At 36.4% G+C, this 19,504-nt stretch overlaps 1 protein-coding gene across 17 annotated transcripts in view; it reads left to right on the forward strand.

Moving 5' to 3' along the window:
- Window positions 1-19,504, forward strand: part of ATP2C1 (ATPase secretory pathway Ca2+ transporting 1) — a 164,104-nt gene that overhangs the window by 139,975 nt on the left and 4,625 nt on the right. For 6 of the 17 annotated variants that reach the window (XM_009446464.3, XM_054680997.2, XM_001145788.5 and 3 more), the window contains 8 exons: window positions 357-407; window positions 1,338-1,504; window positions 3,461-3,529; window positions 4,098-4,214; window positions 5,025-5,172; window positions 5,711-5,806; window positions 6,935-7,076; window positions 8,629-8,753. In XM_009446464.3, coding sequence (XP_009444739.1) covers window positions 357-407; window positions 1,338-1,504; window positions 3,461-3,529; window positions 4,098-4,214; window positions 5,025-5,172; window positions 5,711-5,806; window positions 6,935-7,076; window positions 8,629-8,753 — 915 coding nt within the window. The remainder of the gene's footprint in view (window positions 1-356; window positions 408-1,337; window positions 1,505-3,460; window positions 3,530-4,097; window positions 4,215-5,024; window positions 5,173-5,710; window positions 5,807-6,934; window positions 7,077-8,628; window positions 8,754-19,504) is intronic. The other 11 variants (XM_001146246.6, XM_063807160.1, XM_009446469.4 and 8 more) reach the window with 2 other exon arrangements.

The following is a 19,504-nucleotide window of genomic DNA, read 5'->3' on the forward strand; positions in this document are numbered from 1 at the left end:
GCTATTTTAGTTTTATGCGAGTGTCATAGGAAACAGACGCAAGAGAATTTTTCCTTTTTTTGTCTCTGGAACATTTCAAGAATAAGGCTGTTTTCTTTCCAGAGTTTACACATAATGATATAAATTGGATGACTTGTTTAGATTGTGTATTTCCTGTGGTACCTTTGGTAAAGATTGAAATGACCATGTCAGATTAATGTCTTAACAAACATATGGCATATTGCTTAAGCTTGATCTCAGTGGCAAATTAAATACAGCTTAAATTGATGAGTTTTTCATCATTAGTTATGAATGCATGGGTTATTCTGTAGAAATCTTAATATTGAAGATTTTTAGTGTATCTTGTATTTTAACAGGTTGCAGTATTTTACAGAGCTAGCCCAAGGCACAAGATGAAAATTATTAAGGTGAGTGTGTAAGAATCAGATTGTTTTATTTCTGTATACAAAATGCTGCTACTTTACTTTTGTTATGTTTGCATTACAGGGAGTAGAGCATCAAGGTCAGAAATACTGTGAAGCAAAACAGTTTTTTTTTTTTGTAAGAGCTTGACATAGAAACACTAATAGAGAATTTAGTTGGCATAAGATGTAGAAGAAAACTTGAATGAAGTATCTGCAAATACAGCCTTCTTTAAACAGTTAGACAGTATAAAACAATGTTCTAACTGGGGTCCATAGCCAAGTCATCCCAGCGTAAATAGCAGTAATTAGTTAGAAACTAAATAAATACAGCAAGGAAATAGTGTTGTGACACTGTGAACAGTACTTAAAAGGCTATGATTATTTATATTAATTAGTCAAATGTATTTAAAGCAACTGATACAGTATCCAGTAGTTAATGGTCTTAAGTTATGATAGCCAGCCATTGTGTAGTTCAGAGTTTCTCAACCTTGGCACCATTGACATTTTGGACTGGATAATTCCTTGTTGTGAAGGGCTGCCCCATATGTTATTGAATGTTTAGCAGCATTCTTGGCCCCTTCCCACTAGGTGCCAGTAACATCCCCCAAATCCTGATAGTCTGAAACATCTCCAAACATTGTCAGATGTCCCTTGGGAGACACAATTGCCCCTGGTTGAGAATCATTGTATAGTTGTTTGAAGAACAGAATTTAGAGATACAGTTCTCACAGATGGGAATATTAGTAGCAACTTTTTCTAAGCTTTATCTTACTGAGATCTCCATTTTTGAAGTTCATTGAACAATGGGTGGTCTATATTATTTCTAATCTTAATTATGTGAAAAAAAATAGGGAGGATTTGTTTATCGCTTTGTATGGAAGCAACATTTTTATCAAAATTCCTTCCTCTCCCCTGTCCTCTGCTCCACTCTAGTCGCTACAGAAGAACGGTTCAGTTGTAGCCATGACAGGAGATGGAGTAAATGATGCAGTTGCTCTGAAGGCTGCAGACATTGGAGTTGCGATGGGCCAGACTGGTACAGATGTTTGCAAAGAGGCAGCAGACATGATCCTAGTGGATGATGATTTTCAAACCATAATGTAAGCTTTGTTTCAGTGAATGCCTATCAGAGAATCTTCCCCTATCCTTTCCTGTCCCCCACCCCTAGAGAATTCAACTGGAAAAGAATTAGTATTTAAACATTAGGTAAACTAAACCATTTTTCTAGGGTAATTATCCTATTTTATGGTATGAAGAAGATGATTTGTGTGGCTGGAACAGGCATAGTAAATGGCAGGACCCTCATTTAAGAAGTATTTGCCAAGTGCCAGCCACATGTCACCTTTTTCTGGGCACTAATATGATGGTATAGTAATGGCCTTTATTTTAGTTAAATTCAGGTAGTTAGAAATATGCATATGTATGGCTCTTTTTTTGGCTTTATAATAAATATTGAAAATTATGAAGTTTACATCCATACCTGTTTTTTATATCAGTAATTTATTCATCTTGCCCTCATTTAATGTTATAATTTATTAAATTTAAATAGCTCTATTTGTGTCAGCCACAGTTTCCAGTTGATTTAAGACTCCAGTGTAATACATGGTGGTGTCAGTTTCACAGTGTTCAGGTGGGGATCATGTGAATCCCATTTATTTATTTATTTATTTTTTGGGTAGCCACCTGTTGGATGACCTGAGTTTAGTGATAAATTCCAATTATATGTTCCAGGCTGCTTTATTACTCTGTTTTGGCCTACAGGGAAACATTTGGGAGCTTAGGACTCACAGTATTTGCCAAGCTTTTGCAAGGATATGAGTTTTTTCTTTCCATTATTATAATTATATAGAAATCTTAGAAGAAATGAGGAGTTGATTAAAAAGCATAGATTTTCCTGGATTCAGCTAAATGAATGAGATAATTTATATGAATCCTTGTAAACCATGTTCTTCATTTAATTCCTCTGCAACATGTGATCTACTTGATGTGTAGGAGCAACACGTAGCTTAAATTCTATAATTCCTATATATCTCATTGCCATTTGATTCCTGACATGCATTAGTTTAAACCTTTACCCTGCATTTTGTACCACTAAGAAAAATGAGCTTAGAGGAAGGTGAAGAAGATAATCGCGGCTGGGCAGGGTACCTCACGCCTGTAATGCCAGCACTTTGGGAGGCTGAGGTGGATGGATCACTTGAGCCCAGGAGTTCGAAACCAGCCTAGGCAACATGTCAAAACCCATCTCTCCAAACAATACAAAAAAAATAGCTGGGAGTGGTGATGTGAGCCTGTGGTCTCAGCTACTCTAGAGGCTGAGCTGGAGGATTGCTTGAGCCAAGAAGGTCGAGGCTGCAGGTAAGTCAAGGTTGTGCCACTGCACTCCAGCCTGGGAAGCAGGGCAAGACCCTGTCTCAAAAAAAAAAAAAAAAAAAAGGTAATCATTTTATGTATTATGAATGTGAAGTATTTTCTCTTGTGTGAAGAGACAATGTATGATTTTAATGTTGAAGTATCTTCTTCAGAATAAGAATTTTAATATTGTGACAAATTAGTTCAGGTAGAGCTTAGGCTTGACTTTAATTCTTTGCTAAAATAAATGTTTCCATATTGATACATGTGTTGTATTAGTTGGAATTTTATTTTATTTATTTATTTATTTGTTTGTTTGTTTGAGTCAGTCTCACTTTGTTGCCAAGGCTGGAGTGCAGTGGTGTGATCTTGGCTCACTGCAACCTCCGCCTCCCGGGTTTAAGCAATTCTCCTGCCTCAGCCTCCTGAGTAGCTGGGATTACAGGCATGCGCCACCACACCCGGCTAATTTTTGTATTTTTAGTAGAGATGGAGTTTCGCTGCACCATGGTGGCCAGGCTGGTCCGAACTCGTGACCTCAGGTGATCTGCCAGTTTCGGCCTCCCAGTGTGCTGGGATTACAGGCATGAGCCACGGTGCCCGGTTGGAAATTTATTTTCAAAATTAGCTCTACAGTGTTTTAGTATAGATACATTTTTGTATGATAATATTTTCTCACTTCATCTTTATTTTTTAAATTTCAGGTCTGCAATTGAAGAGGGTAAAGGGATTTATAATAACATTAAAAATTTCGTTAGATTCCAGCTGAGCACGTAAGTTTGCAAGAAATTTGTCACCATGGGTCTTCTGGATAAATTATATGAAAAGTAGAACTTAAGCAGAATGCCTAGAAACTTCTCTGCCTTATATTTCTGAGCATTGTTCATATGTCAGTTTTCCAAAAAGAAAATTTATTGTATTCTAAAATTTTAAATGGCATGATAAATAGGTTGTAAATGTAACAATTAGATGTCTGTATCATCAAAATGTATAAATCTTTGTGATTTATTTAATAGCTCACATCTCATTGTTTCCTCTTGGTATCTTTTTCCAGAAGTAGAAGGGGTATTGTGTAGTCAAAAAACAGTTACCAAAATATTGTTGAAACTATCATGCAGATATAAAAATTCTTTATTTGTTCCTGTTGTCTAAACATCTTGAAAATCCTTTGTTAAAATACTCTTAGCTTTAAAATGTCCACGTGAATGAAGAATAGTTTACTTGAAACAGTCTTCCTTTAAAAGCATAGTAGTAAGAGATTTTTAAATGCTAAAAAAGTGGTATCATAGAATCAACAGATTTACTATGCTGATATTTTTAAATGACTCTCTTTTTCAACAGGAGTATAGCAGCATTAACTTTAATCTCATTGGCTACATTAATGAACTTTCCTAATCCTCTCAATGCCATGCAGATTTTGTGGATCAATATTATTATGGATGGACCCCCAGCTCAGAGGTACGAGTTTTTTAATTGCATGAGCTGGAAAGACAAGGAATGTGTACTACCCTGATAATTAAGTTTTAAAACTTGATTTATGGACAGTGTTGGAAAACTTTGCAGCAAATGTTTTAACATTTATGTTATAAATTGTGTGATGTGTGTATTTTTATTAATTCTTTTTGAGTGTGCATGCAGTGTAGATCTGAGCCTTTCCACTGTTAGATGCCTAGCCTAAGGTTGAGAATACATCAGGAATAGGTGCTATCCCTGTCCTCAGGAAGTAAGTAAGCCTTTTATTTCTAAGAAATGGGTATAATGGAGAAATTTCTGGGTTCAGTTTTATTATCTAGGTTCTACTGTCAGTTTTAGAGACTTTGGGAAAGTATTAGAGGACCTGAGTGTCATAACTTTTTAAAAAAATTTAATAATAATGGGGTAGTTGAGGGATAGATGTCATTTGGCCACTCCAGCAAATCATCCCAGTTAAAACCTCTTTATATGAAAGATATTTCAAAATTCAGGCGGTAGGTCATGTATTTCACACCGTATTTGAAATAGGTAAACTTACATGTAAATGAATTGGATGGTTTTTTGAAAGTTGATTATCTATCCCCTATCAAATTGTGCCAAACAAATAAAGAGGAGAGAAAAAGTGACAAAATCAGTGGTTATTTTTGCGTAATCAGCCAGCGTTTTATGATGCAACATTTTGTTTCTATAAGAAAGCATTTAGTTTGCCGAATAATTGAGGTTAGTGAGGTGGTGAAAGTAACAAATCCAAACCTTAAAACTTGAAAGTAATTTATTTTTCTGTTTGTTTTTAAGCCTTGGAGTAGAACCAGTGGATAAAGATGTCATTCGTAAACCTCCTCGCAACTGGAAAGACAGCATTTTGACTAAAAACTTGATACTTAAAATACTTGTTTCATCAATAATCATTGTTTGTGGGACTTTGTTTGTCTTCTGGCGTGAGGTATATTCACTGGCCAAGCTGCTATATTAACATGAATTCTGTATATCTGATAGGATTCTTAGTTATTTTGATGGGTTACCCAGAAGGCTGGGAAGTTAAGGGAGCTCTTTTAGTGAAAAATATAAGAACATTTTAAAAGAGTTTGATTTCCATCTTTATGGATAAATAAAATTATTGATTCATGTATTAGAATAAATCTGCAGAGAAGTATCAGTTACAATAAAAATACATGAAAATTTAGAGAGAAGTTGGAAAATCTGAGTCTTAAAATCATAGAGCCACTTTATTATTTTTAAATAACAGTATTTTAATATCTAATACATAGTTCATGAGAAGTTTTTTTTTTACTTTTTATTATGTGGATTACAGCTATTCACTAGGTGATTTATAGGAAATTTAGGTAGCTTTTATGTTTCATGTGTTAGGCTAAAGTTATTTCTTCCTAATGGAAAGAAAATGTTCATATTTTTTAAAAAGCATGCGATTTATCCATTAAATTCAGCCACTGAAAAGTAATTTTGTTATTGCCTCTTGACAGCTACGAGACAATGTGATTACACCTCGAGACACAACAATGACCTTCACATGCTTTGTGTTTTTTGACATGTTCAATGCACTAAGTTCCAGATCCCAGGTATGTTTAGGTGAACTTAGTTGATTGACTTGATTGACTCACTTGAGTAGAGTGCTTTCTAATAAGTAGGCAAAGATTATGGGTTTTTAGCTTTGCTTAATTTTGTAGCCACAGATTGCAGCCCCAGACACAGCCTTCTTATAAACATGTGCCATTGGTCACAGTGAGGATGGGGCATTTGTGGGAGGTAAGCTTTATGTCTGACTAGAACATTAAAGTATTAATAATTCACAGGTGTTGTCATCTGCGTTTAGCTGGCTATAGCTATAAGATAGATCGTGGTTAACATTATTTGAGCATAGAACAAACCTCATAGTTTCTGTTGAGATTTTATTAGTCTCATTTTAAAAGACAGTATTGCTAGGAGTATAAGAGCAGTTATGTGCCTATTTTTTTTCCCATCACTCTTGTCACTGTGTCAAAGCTTAGGACATTCTAATTTTGCTTTTCTTCCCTTGTTGTATCTTAAGGTGTGACTGCTGCTTCTTGGTCTAAGTGTTTTGATAGAAAATAATGGGCTAGAGCTTTATGGTACTTTTTTAGAGCATATTGTCCTTAAAAACTAGTTTCATTTGAGGCATGACTATTCATTTCAGCTTTAAAGCACTTTATGAATCCTTAACTATATTACCATTTGCCATGCTGGAACTTCTGAGTACAGTGAATTCTCACTAATTGACCAATTTTTGAAGAAGCTGTAATACTTATTTTTTTATGAAAAGTGGTTTTACTTTTTCAGTACACACACAATTAGGTCCATTCTCCAAGAAAGGATTTTAGATTATCTACCTTAGTGAATGTATAGAAATGATTTAGCAAAATACAAATAAAGTTTCTTGATGTTTGGGATGTTAAAAGGTTTCTTTTCTTTCTATGGTCTGAATTATATAGTGTCACTTTTTAAGCAAGCCTTTTCTTGATAAATAAAATAAAAGCTACTTTAATATTTACTTTTATTCCATCTGAATTATTCCAAAACAATAGTAAAATTTAAGAGATTTCATAGAATTGACATTGCACAATTCAGTGATAAAGTGATACTGCTTGTTAAAAATTAGAAGTGAATATAATAAAGAAGTTATTTCTGTGACCAAGGAGTAATAAATGAACTCTCTGCTCTGCCAACAGACCAAGTCTGTGTTTGAGATTGGACTCTGCAGTAATAAAATGTTTTGCTATGCAGTTCTTGGATCCATCATGGGACAATTACTAGTTATTTACTTTCCTCCGCTTCAGAAGGTTTTTCAGACTGAGAGCCTAAGCATACTGGGTAAAGAAAACGTTATCTTTATCATTTATGTATTTTAGATAAATCATATTTTCTAATGTGTTTGTTTTAATTTTAAAATTCTTTTAAAATAGCAAAATAAGTAACTCACTTGATTTGAAAAAGGAGTCTATTTTTTCACTTGGGGAAGCTCAGGGGAATTACTCTCCTAACTCCAGGGTTTTGGTTTTTGCTCTTTTATAGGTTATCAATTGTTATAAAAATCATAATACGTGATTCTCAAATATAGCAAATCAAAACCTGCTCTAGAGTATAGTTTATAACTTTTTATGTACTATGCCATCTTGTATGAAGAGAAAACTAGACTTAATCTCCCTGAAAACCAAGTTGCTCTCTTCTTTAAAGTTAGAATTTTCAGTAAACTAATAATTTCATTATTGTTTCTTGTTTGTACATTCTAATTTCACAAAATGTCAGTCTGACCAAATAGCAGAATGTTTTATAAAGACTATTTGGAAATTACACATTTTTCTTACATTACCATTTATTAAATGTATAATACAGTGCGTTTAAAAATTAGTTTTCCTATGTAAGTGTGAGGAGTGATATATCTGACAGTAATGCTATCCTTTATTGAGTTCTCAATTTGGGTATTTATGAAAAGGAGTTATACAGTTTCACTGTATTTTTTCTTGTAAGTTAAAATTTACCTTAAAATTGAACTAGTTGAATTTCAGTATTTTAATTCCATATTCACATTTCTTCCTCTTTTTAAAAAAATGGCATTTTAAGGAAACATCTGCAATTTTCCAAGCAGTAAATAAGAATTGAGATAGTGTGGATACTATTGTAAAGACAAGTCTTCTATGCTTTGAAATAGAACATATTAATGTCAAATTTTTAATCTTCAGATAGGCATTTTCATTCAAATTGTCTACTACTGTTGATACAGTACTTTTTTAAAGGGCTGTGTGATCTATGAAATAAACTCCTTTTGTTGGTGATACTGTTAAAGGCTAGCCACATAAGGTTTCAGGGAAAGTGGTCAGAGGACTTGGGTTCTAATTCTGGCTGCTGCCTTTCCTAGTTATGTGACTTTGGATAAGTCATTTAATATCTTTTTTTCTATTCTTATTTTTAACTGAGGGTGATTGTGCCTGCCTTATGGAATAGTTGTGAAACAATGTGTTTGAAAGCTGTGGTGGCCAGGCGCCATGCCTCACGCCAGTAATCCCAATACTTTGGGAGGCTGAGGCAGGCAGATCACTTGAGGTCAGGAGTTCAAGACCAGCCTGTCCAAAATGGTGAAACCCCATCTCTACTAAAAATACAAACATTAGCCAGGTATGATGGCACATGCCTGTAATCCCAGCCACTTGGGAGGCTGAGGCAGGCAAATGGCTTGAACCCAGGAGGCGGAGGTTGCAGTGAGCTGAGATCATGCCACTGCATTCCAGCCTGGGTGACAGAGCAAGACTTCATCTCAGAAAAAAAAAAAAAAAGTTGTGTTAAAATGCTAGAAAAATGTAAGCTATTAAGTTTTGCAACTGTAAGTTTCAAAGAAATGTAAAACCCAACTTATTTTCTCTTGCAGATCTGTTGTTTCTTTTGGGTCTCACCTCATCAGTGTGCATAGTGGCAGAAATTATAAAGAAGGTTGAAAGGAGCAGGGAAAAGATCCAGAAGCATGTTAGTTCGACATCATCATCTTTTCTTGAAGTATGATGCATATTGCATTATTTTATTTGCAAACTAGGAATTGCAGTCTGAGGATCATTTAGAAGGGCAAGTTCAAGAGGATATGAAGATTTGAGAACTTTTTAACTATTCATTGACTAAAAATGAACATTAATGTTAAAGACTTAAGACTTTAACCTGCTGGCAGTCCCAAATGAAATTATGCAACTTTGATATCATATTCCTCGATTTAAATTGGCTTTTGTGATTGAGTGAAACTTTATAAAGCATATGGTCAGTTATTTAATTAAAAAGGCAAAACCTGAACCACCTTCTGCACTTAAAGAAGTCTAACAGTACAAATACACTATCTATCTTAGATAGATATATTTTTTTTTATTTTTAAATATTGTACTATTTATGGTGGTGGGGCTTTCTTACTAATACACAAATAAATTTAATCATTTCAAAGGCATTCTATTTGGTTTAGAAGTTGATTCCCAGGAGTGCCATATTTCAGCTACTGTATTTCCTTTTTCTTGTAATGTAAGCAGCTCAGATACCATGTGCTATCATTTTTGTATCAAGTTTTTTGCACAGGATGTGACCACTGTCAGATCACTGTTCTTTTCTTTCTTTTTGTGATTGAAAAGCCTATACTACAATTTGAAGTAAATTTTTGTTTTTCTTAGTAAGTGTAAATGGTTGCTTTATTTTTATTTTAAAAAGGTATGTCTTTGGTTTGGCAGAATTCATGCAGGGCTATCAAGTGGTATTCTAGGGTAACAGTGTCCATAATTAACGCTTAGTCATAGAGTCAAAAACATTTAAGACTGATTGGGTTGAAGTTTATAATAAATTATATTAACATGTCTTCCTTTTTGAGGTAAAGATATATACTTTGTCAAATATCATTTTGTCATCCTCTAAATATAAATCCAAATACCTCAGCTAAGTAATTCTATTTTATTATTTTTACTGTTATGTATGTTTTTAATCATATTTCTTAGGAAGTATAGGCTACTGGACTTAGAATAAAAAGTCCCCAAACCCAAACAAATGGTTTATGAACCAGAGTATATGTGGAAGATTCTTTGCTGGTCTTGCTCTGTGTGCATCTGAAGCTTCTTTGGCCTAGATTTTAGCACAAACCTGAGTATATCTCTTCTACTTTCATCATGTGTTCTGTACCTTCTTTTTGTTTCATTGGGCATGCTAGGGAAATAGGTGGATTTTGTGTGTAATGCCATCAGTTTTTATGAAAGCTTGATGAGGTATAGGTCATTTGTTTTGAGTATGTGGGCCAGAAATTTAAAATTAGAAATTTGTTTTTCTGTTGAGTATAAAACAAAAATTGGTCCCAATTCTAACAGGTTTAATCCTTCTTGAAGCCAATAAGTTTTATCTTTTATAATCTGTCAGGATGAACCACTCCTTAGCTTTTATCCAATATTAAACTGCAAGTGTTAGCACTGAAATATTGTCATTGATAGGGAAAATACCTATTCTTTGAGTCATTGTTACTGAGGCAGTTGAGTGTAAGGAGCTGGCTGCAGTTTATTCTACTTAACCCTTTAAGGCTGAATTGTCAAATGTACATTGTTCCATGTCGTTAGATGGAACATGGAAGCCATTGTCTAATCAACTCTATCATTAGTGACTTGATGTCTCATACCTTAATTTTGTAATGATTTTTATTCTCTGTTACAAAGACTTGAAATACGTATTAAATGCACGTTAATGTTTTGCTTTGCATTTTAGGTTCAGATTATGACTTGATTGAAATAAATGTGCCTATACATTCATTTGCTTTGTACTATAAAAATAAAAATGATTTCTTAAGTTAATGACATCCCAGTGGGGACTATTAGCATTAAAATTATCCATATGGATGCTGAAGATACAGAAATTAAAATTATCCATATGGATGCTGGAGAATGCATAGTACACAGAATCTATGATTTAAAAAGAAGTTGAATGTACAGTACAGATCCAGATTGCAATTTTCCATAATATATTAATCCAAGTTGACATGGATGATTTAAATGGGCTAGTATCTAAATTTTAAATTTTTACCCTATTTCCTAATCCTAGGACTTGCTAGAGTCCCTAACAATACTAACTTACTTGATGTTTTTCCCTGTTAGACTACCTTATGGAGTTATTTGGCCCCATAATGGCTAAACATCAGGGAAGAAAAGAAAAGAACTTAAAATAATTCACTGATTAGGTAAACAGTTCTGAAATGATCAAAACTGGCCACACAGAACAAGGCTGAACATGTTGTGTCACATTTGTGCTGGACATTGCATGACCCAGAGATGAAACAAAAGTGAAACCATGAAACCCAAAGACCCTCCCCTCTCAGGATACAGGCTTTATTTATATAGCAGTAACCACCCTCACAAGAATAAGACACATTATTTACCTGCCATGCCCATGTAGGGTATGTATTTTACATTGGTAGTCTTTTTGAGATCACTTAAGTTTTGGTCTCCTTGATATACTATATAAGTAAAGTAAGTATTGGTCACACTTAAAAATAGTTTCTCACTGAAATGAATTGGAGGCAAACAATAAACATAATATTTAGGAAACTTAATTAACTCTACCTTGCTTTCTGCCTCTGTCACTTGGCAATTCACTTCCACGTATGACTCACCCATGAAGTTAGATGATGAACTGGTTATCTTTTCATTACATTTTTTTAGTACCTGGAGTGTGCTAGAAGTAGAACGATAATGGCATCCCTGCCCTGTAGGAGCCCATGAACACAGATAGCAGGGGATATAACTGCTAATAAGCTGTTTCAAGAAAGTAAATAGGGATCTTTGCCCATTTACTTTAAAAATACACATAGATTAAAATGAGTCCAGTGCACTTTTCACTAGATATTTCCTTGACATTGGCATTTGAAAATCTTTGAAGTGCTTTTTAAGACTGAGCTCCTGCAGTCCAAACAGCAGCTGATTTGCGTACTAAAACATGGTATGGATGTTCATCCTTAACTAGTACGTGATTGGACAGACAGATCATTCTGATGGTTAAGTTTCCTTGAGCTCAGTTACCACTTGAACTATTAACTCTTATTTAATGACATTGTTTTGGGTTTTGGTTGTCAAGAGTTGGTTATTGTTAATAATGGATAATGGTTAACCAGTCCCTGGTATTAATGTAGATACAATTGTCCATAAACATTGTTGTAGGTTTAGATTTAAAAAGAAAAAGTAGTATCATGCCTTCAGGAAGTTTTCAGTCAGTTCTGGAGACCAATGTGAAATATATCCAGTAGAGTGGTAAATGCTGTCCAGAATGCTACAGTAGTTGAAGGAGAGAAATAACTTCATGGGATCCTCAAAGAAATTTGTCATAGAAATTTCCTAGAACTAATGACAGCTGAATCAAATTTTAAGTTGGGAAACTCCGGCTGAGAAGCAGTAGGACAGTGCAGCCAAACAGCAAAGCCTCTGCAGAGGTGGTGGTAGGGGCTATAAGGAATCTGTGAAAACCACAATGAGTTTGACACTGTTAAGGCAGGAGGTACAGTGTGAAGGGTTGGAGAGATAGGCAGGAGCCTAATGCTGAAAGCAGAGACATTTGATTTGTCTGATAGCATGCCAGGGCATTTCAAGAGTTTGATGTGAGTTTGGATTTTTGTATCATAACATGCTGATGGAAGCACAGAGGGTCAGTTGTGAAGACTGAAATAGGGAGACCAGTTAGAAAATCAAGGAAGCTTAAGGAGTAAAGGGATAATTGAGCTGTGGCAGTCAGGATGGAGAGAAAGGCATGGAATTTGAATTGTCTTTTTTTTTTTTTTTTTTTTTTGAGGCAGGGTCTCACTCTGTCCCCCAGGTTGGAGTACAGTGGTGTGATCTTGGCTCACTGCAACTTCTGCCTCCCAGAATCAAGCGATCCTCCCACCTCAGCCTCCTGTGTATCTGGGATTACAGGTGCACACCACCATGTCTGGCTAATTTTTTTGTATTTTCGGTAAAGGCAGGGTTTCACCATATTACCCAGGCTGGTCTCGAACTCCTAAGCTCAGGTGATCCACCAGCCTTGGGCTCCCAAATGCTGGGATTAGGTGTGAACCACTGTGCCCAGCCTTGAATTTGTATCTTCTGAGAGACAGCATTGACATGACTGGACAGGAGAAAAGGAAAATGGAAAAGATACTAGTCTGTGGCCTTTGGCTTGAATAGTAGAGCTATTAGCAGAAGAACCTAAGCTAAGCAGGGTTTAATGGGACACAGGTCCATCTGAAATGTAAAGCTTGTGGTGTCTTTGAGATTTCCCAGCCGGATGTGTTAATCAAAGCTATAGCTGACTAATTATAAGCTAGTAGAAAAACAAGCATCCATTTTTTTTGTTGTTGTTAAATTAAGCGATAAGTCAAAGTAAACTCAGCTTTCACAAAATAAGATTTTCTTTAAAAACTTTCCTTTAGCATAGTTATTAATCAGCAAACAGTTGTAAATTCAAAATGCAGAAGGACAAGATAAGAATATTTCAATCTCCTTTGTTGTTGAATGTTAATAGGGAATCTGTTATTAAGGTTACTGACTGGAAAACACTGATCTGAATTACTGGTAGCAATTTTTTTGATACATGTAGTAAGACACTTTCTAAGAGGTGAGAGCATGTGTGTGTGTGTGTGTATATGTGTGTGTCTGTTTATGTGGCATACCACATAGCTTAAGGTATGCCACGTAAGGAAACCCCAATGAGTAAATAACATTACCATTAGAAAACAGCTACTTACTCTGAATGAGTAATTATGGCAGAAGAGTAGAAAACAATGTTGGTTTTTCATTTGTTTGTTTTTTGAGAAGGAGTCTTGCTCTGTTGCCCAGGCTGGAGTGCAGTGGTGCGATCTTGGCTCACTGCAACCTTTGCTTCCTGAGTTCAAGTGATTCTCCTGCCTCAGCCTCCCGAGTAGCTGGGATTACAGGCCTGTGCCATCATGCCCAGCTAATTTTTGCATATTTAGTAGAGACAGGGTTTTACCATGTTGGTCAGGCTGGTCTCGAATTCCTGACCTCAGGTGATCCATGCGCCTCAGCCTCCCAAAGTGCTGGGATTACGGGCATGAGCCACCACGGTTGGCCTGTTTATTTTTTTAAATTTTACTCGTAATTTTTTTGGCCTTTCTAGCCTCATATCCTACACAATGCTCCAATACAGTCCACTTCCAGATCATTTTGGACAGTGTTACTTTAAGTTGAAATCGTTTTTTCTCTGTCCCAATGTTGAGAATCAGAGCTTTTACCTCTACTTCAGAGCCCAGTGAAATGCCAACAAGAATAACCTTTCCAGATTTCTAGTGTGTGTGTGTGTGTGTGTGTGTGTGTGTTAGTACAGTTTCTTGTACACTTTTTTTTGTTTGAGGCAGGGTGTTGCTCTGTAGTGTGATCATGGCTCACTGCAGCCTGGACATCCTGGGCTCAAGTGATCCTCCTATCTCAGCCTCTCAAGTAGCTGGGACTGCAGGCGCATGCCACCATACCTAGCTAATTTTGTGTATTTTTTTTTTGTAGAGATTAGGTTTTGCCATGTTGCCCAGGCTGGTCTCAAACTCCTGGGCTCAAGCAATCTGCCCACTTTGGCCTCTCAAAGTGCTGGGATTATAAGCGTGAGCCATCACGCCCAGCCTCATTTCTTGTAAACACTCTTTGAATGTAGCAATAAGTTTGCATATAAAATTGTGGGATTTTATGTTTTAGAAAGCATTAAAAATTTAAGTTGAAAACACTTGTTGATGAATCTAAACAGAAATTTGGTGATCTCTTTCATTCAAAATTAAATGTCAAAGTTTGGGGAGAAAAGTGAAAACAATTATTTGAGCCATTAGTTTTTATCCTTAGAAATCCTTTTCTAATGTAAATCTGCTGGTGTTCTCGTGTACACGTGAACATATATGATGTAACAGCCTGTGCTTGCACAGCTGCTCCAGGTAGATGGTGTTTCATTTGCAGGTCACCGTACACGCCTGATTTTGCTATTCCTATCCTGTTTTACGCAAATCTGGCCAAACTGACAAATATACTGACAAAGGCCCACATTTCTGTGGTGGCTTCATGGCTGTTAGGCCTGACAGAACTTCTTTTCATATTTAACCCAAGGGTGCCCCAGAATCATTATTTCTTAAGCAATAGTTGCATTGCTCTACTTAATAACCCTTTTGAGTAGAAACCACATCTCATTGTTATGAGCACTCAATGCCAGAAACTGAGCAAACTGTTCTATATAAATTCCAGAGATCCATTTTTGGGCTCTGGATTTGTAGCTTTTGAAAAATGTGCCTTTTAATACAGTTTTTAAAAAAATTACTAATCTTCTCAACTACATTAAAGAACTTTCTATTAAAGTTTTCTCTGATAAGTATACCAAAGTGCCCTTTAGTTGACAAGTGACAATTTGGTGCCATCTTAGGGTCATAAATAAAATACCATATAATGCCTGGACCATTGCTCTTATCAGGTCTGCATCTTGCAGGCATACTGTGAAACACGTGATATGTGCATCTTACAAATAGGTGACTGTAGAAAATGTATGTCTGATAGGAAAGACATGACAAACTTTACATTTAAGCATTATTAGATCAATTTTAACAAGCTATAAATTAGTATGTTTTAATTCCTATTCCTGTCTCATATTCATCTGTGTGGTTGCGTAATAGGATTGCATTAGATTTTGTAAGTATTTTTCTATGTGGAGTGGGTCTGGATGGTTGGATGGTCCATGCATCAGCTAGAGGTATTACAAGTTAGGGAAATAGTTTAATTTGATCTTGTTTAACTCACCCACATGGAGCTATTATTTAGTTTTGGTGTAGAAACTATGGCCAGGCATGGTGACTCACACCCTTAATCCCAGCACTTTGAGAGGCTGGGGAAGGCGGGTTGCTTGAGGCCAGGAGTTCGAGACCAGTCTGGCCAACATGGCGAAACTAAAAATATAAAAATCTGTAGAGCGTGGTGATGCATCCCTGTAATCCCAGCTTCTTGGGAGGCTGAGAACCAGAACTGCTTGAACCTGGGAGGTGGAGGCTGCAGTGAGCCTAGATTGCGCCACTGCACTCCAGCCTGGGCAACAGAACAAGACTGTCTCAAAAAAAAAAAAAAAAAGGAAAGAAAAGAAAAACTGTGCCATGCTGGTCAAATTCTCCTGTTGCTTATTTTTGTAAATAAAGTTTTATTAGAACACAACTATCCACATTCATTTACAATATTGTTTATTGGCACTGTCATGCTGTGGCAGCAAAGGTGAGCAGTTGCAGCAAAGGTGAGCAGTTGCAAGGGACTATATGACCTGTAAAGCCTAAAATATTTACTATCTAGCCCTTTGTAGAAAGTTTGCCTACTCATTTAGATACTCAAAAAGAGGAAAATAGGCCCTGTACCTTGCATTCAGTGGATTAGAAAGGAAGTACCATCAATTTTCTCTACCCGCCAATCTCCCAACAGTATATTCTCTCTTGAATGGATGCTCTTGGTAGCAGATTTGATGTCAGTGACTACTCTGAGTCTCCATCAAGGCCCCCATGTAGAGAAAGTCAGAGTGTCTCAGACTGTTGTTAAAACATCATCAACCAGGAGGACATGCCATCACATTATCAAGGCTTCTTGTTCTTACAGTGGCTGGAGTGTTCTGATCTGCCGTCCCATCTGAATTGTGCTTCCCATCTCTCTCTCTTTGCTCACCCAATTTTTTATCCATCTGAAGCAGTCTGCTCCTATCTGGTTGATGGGCTCACTTCTACCTCTTGGATGCACAAGAGAAGTGGAGGTTTCCCTCCTATTGGTTGCACAAACCCAGAGAAATAAAGCTTAATCTGAATAGGCTAAAGTATGTTATCTTGCTTAGAGAAGACAACATTTAGTAATAGCAGAAACTAAACTATCCTAACAGCTCAGTCTTAGGGAAAAAATATACTCACTAACTCATTTTTTCAGAACAGAACATTCTAAACCAAAACATATTTGCATAGTTCCCACAGATACCAAAAGGTGACTGTATATGTGCATGTATACATAAATATAAAAATATATTTATATTTTGAGAGAAAGACTTAGCTATTTTAACCAAATAGAATGTTTTCAGGAGTAGCAGGAATAGAAGAGATTGCATGTGCATTGTAGCATGTTCATTTTTCATTTGATTTCTGTCCCTAAAAACAGAATCCAGTGAAACTAGCTGGAAATACTTCTTTCATGTATTATCTCATTCATTTACTTCTCTCATTTTAACAGACTGTTATATGGCCTGGTGCAGTCATGCCTTTTAAATTTTAAAACTTCCTTCCTTAACATGAAGTTCTCGTCTTAGAATTTTTACAGCTGGATGAACTTGAATTTGGTATTACTCACACCTCTGGAAAGAAATGCAGAAGCAGCTTATCCTGTATGGCTCAGAAAGCTGTTGCTGAAAGTGGGGTGTAATGTTTTTAATACATTTTTCCAAGAGTAGTATTTAATTTCAAATTGGTACAGGATGCAGAATCACTTTCAGCTGTGATGACTGAAATGTGTCATTAAAAGACATTACGAGATAAACACCAAGTACCCCACATCTATCTTATTGAAAATACAGTGTCATATTTTGAGTCAGGCACCACTGAAAGTTTATCCTTTTATGGAACTTCCTGGTCTTGGTAGTGACAGCTTTCCAGGTGCTGCTCAGGTAAATGGTACACCAGCCAGCCAAACAGCATGTGGTAGAGAGCAGCACCCAGTGAAATCTGGCAAACTTGCTAGGGGGAAAACTGGGTTTGGCCTCCTTAGGATTATGGAGTAGGGCCAGGTTATAACCCTGGTAGTTGCAGGAAGAGGAAATTCCTAGGAAATGGTAATATCTGCTCTTCATCTTTTTCTATCTTTTTTTTTTTTTTTTTTTTTTTTTTGAGATAGAGTCTTGCTCTGTCGCCCAGGCTGGAGTGCAGTGGAACGATCTCGGCTCACTGCAAGCTCTGCATCCCGGGTTCACACCATTCTCCGGCCTCAGCCTCCCAAGTAGCTGGGACTACAGGTGCCCGCCACCACACCCAGCTGATGATATTGTTTTTGTATTTTTAGTAGAGACGGGGTTTCACCATGTTAGCCAGGATGGTCTCGATCTCCTGACCTCGTGATCTGCCCACCTCGGCCTCCCAAAGTGCTGGGATTACAGGTGTGAGCCACCACGCCCGGCCACCTTTTTCTATCTTTAAACATGCCAAGGGCTCTTTCAAATTGAGCTTTAAAAACACTACAGAAAACTCTCTGAACATAGGAAAAAGGGCTCAAGGGGGACAGGTACTCACATGGGGATAATTCCTTCTGGTCTTTTTTCATTATTTTCTAAGTTTGAGCTTGGCTGCCCATTGAAATTGTCTTGATAGTTTTCTACCCTTTCTAGTGTGGCTACTGCTGGAGTTGCTATAATATTCTCACATTCCTGCCCATCTCTCTTCTTCACCATATTTGATAGTGTTGATCTCCTTTGCCTCTGCAAAATTCTGCTCTTAAACCTGTGGCAACTCTGGTCTCACGTTGTCTTAATCTTTGTACTGCTTAACACTCACTCACTTCTTCCCACATTCCTTGCTTTGCCCTGGCTTTTCATGTGCGGATATAACAATGGCTATCACTTATAACACACTTTTAGTATCAGGCACTGTGCTAAGTAACTTAAATATACTTGTTATTGTATCTTTTACACAATAATTTGGACTGTTATAATCCTTATTTTGCAGGTAGGGCAACTGAGGCATAGTCATTGATTTATTTCCTTTTGTGCACAAAGGAGAAAAAGATAATTCTAAGGGCTTTTTAGCTATGGTCTTTATCTTCTGAAATTCAAATTCAGATGTCAAAAGGTTAATTTTAATTCTTTCCCCATGATCAAATGGCATGAAAGACCTGTGATTATATTTACAGGATGCATATTAAACTTTCAAGGTCCAGGTGTCTCAAAAAGTGCTTGTAAAAAATAGACTTCTAGTATAATTTTATCACTACTAAATACAGAACACGATTAGGTTATAGTAAAAGTTTTCCTGTCTCTGCAGCTTTCTCTCTAAAATTTATTCATCTTAGCTGCCCAGAGTTCCTTTTGTTACTTGAACTGCTAATTGAAGACAGTTTCCAAAGCCTAAGATGAGATTTTATTTGTTAGAACTGAATTAGAAAGAGCAGGACCTAATCACTTGATTGCAAACATAGGAAACTAGATTTTGGAAAGGGAATATGGGATGTACAATAGTCTGCTTCTACACAGGTGTTCCTAATGTATATCTGATCTCAATTTTAAAATTCCTATTCTTTAAAGCCAGGTCAAAAGCCAGGTCTGAGAATCTTCTTGTGATTTAACCTCTTCTCATCCTGGTGACTGCTGTTTTCTTATTGTAGTATTCAATCTGCACCTTGCCATTTTGCACTTGACAGACTGCTTTATATAAGGGTAAAAACCACAGTTACTTTTGCACCAACTTAATAAAATAATCTCTTGTCATTTCATTGTGTGTTGTCTCCCAAGCAGCCTGAACAAGAATGTCTTCTGCAGGGGGTTCAGGTGCTATGTCATCATTTTTCGGTGAACCACCTTACATACTCCTGTGAAGTGCCTGTGACCTCTCATCTAATACATGTAGGAGAAGATATACTCCAGAGTAGTATACTTAAAGGGACATTATTAGACTGTCGCTGCTTTACTGCAAGGCTGGATAATTTCAGTGGAATGGTCCTGAGTGCCATGGTTAGAGAAAGGAACCTGACTTATTACTTCTGCTGGAGGAAGACACTTTTAATGAA

This window comes from Pan troglodytes, chromosome 2, assembly GCF_028858775.2.
Source record: "Pan troglodytes isolate AG18354 chromosome 2, NHGRI_mPanTro3-v2.0_pri, whole genome shotgun sequence".
In the NCBI taxonomy this organism is placed as follows: domain Eukaryota; kingdom Metazoa; phylum Chordata; class Mammalia; order Primates; family Hominidae; genus Pan; species Pan troglodytes.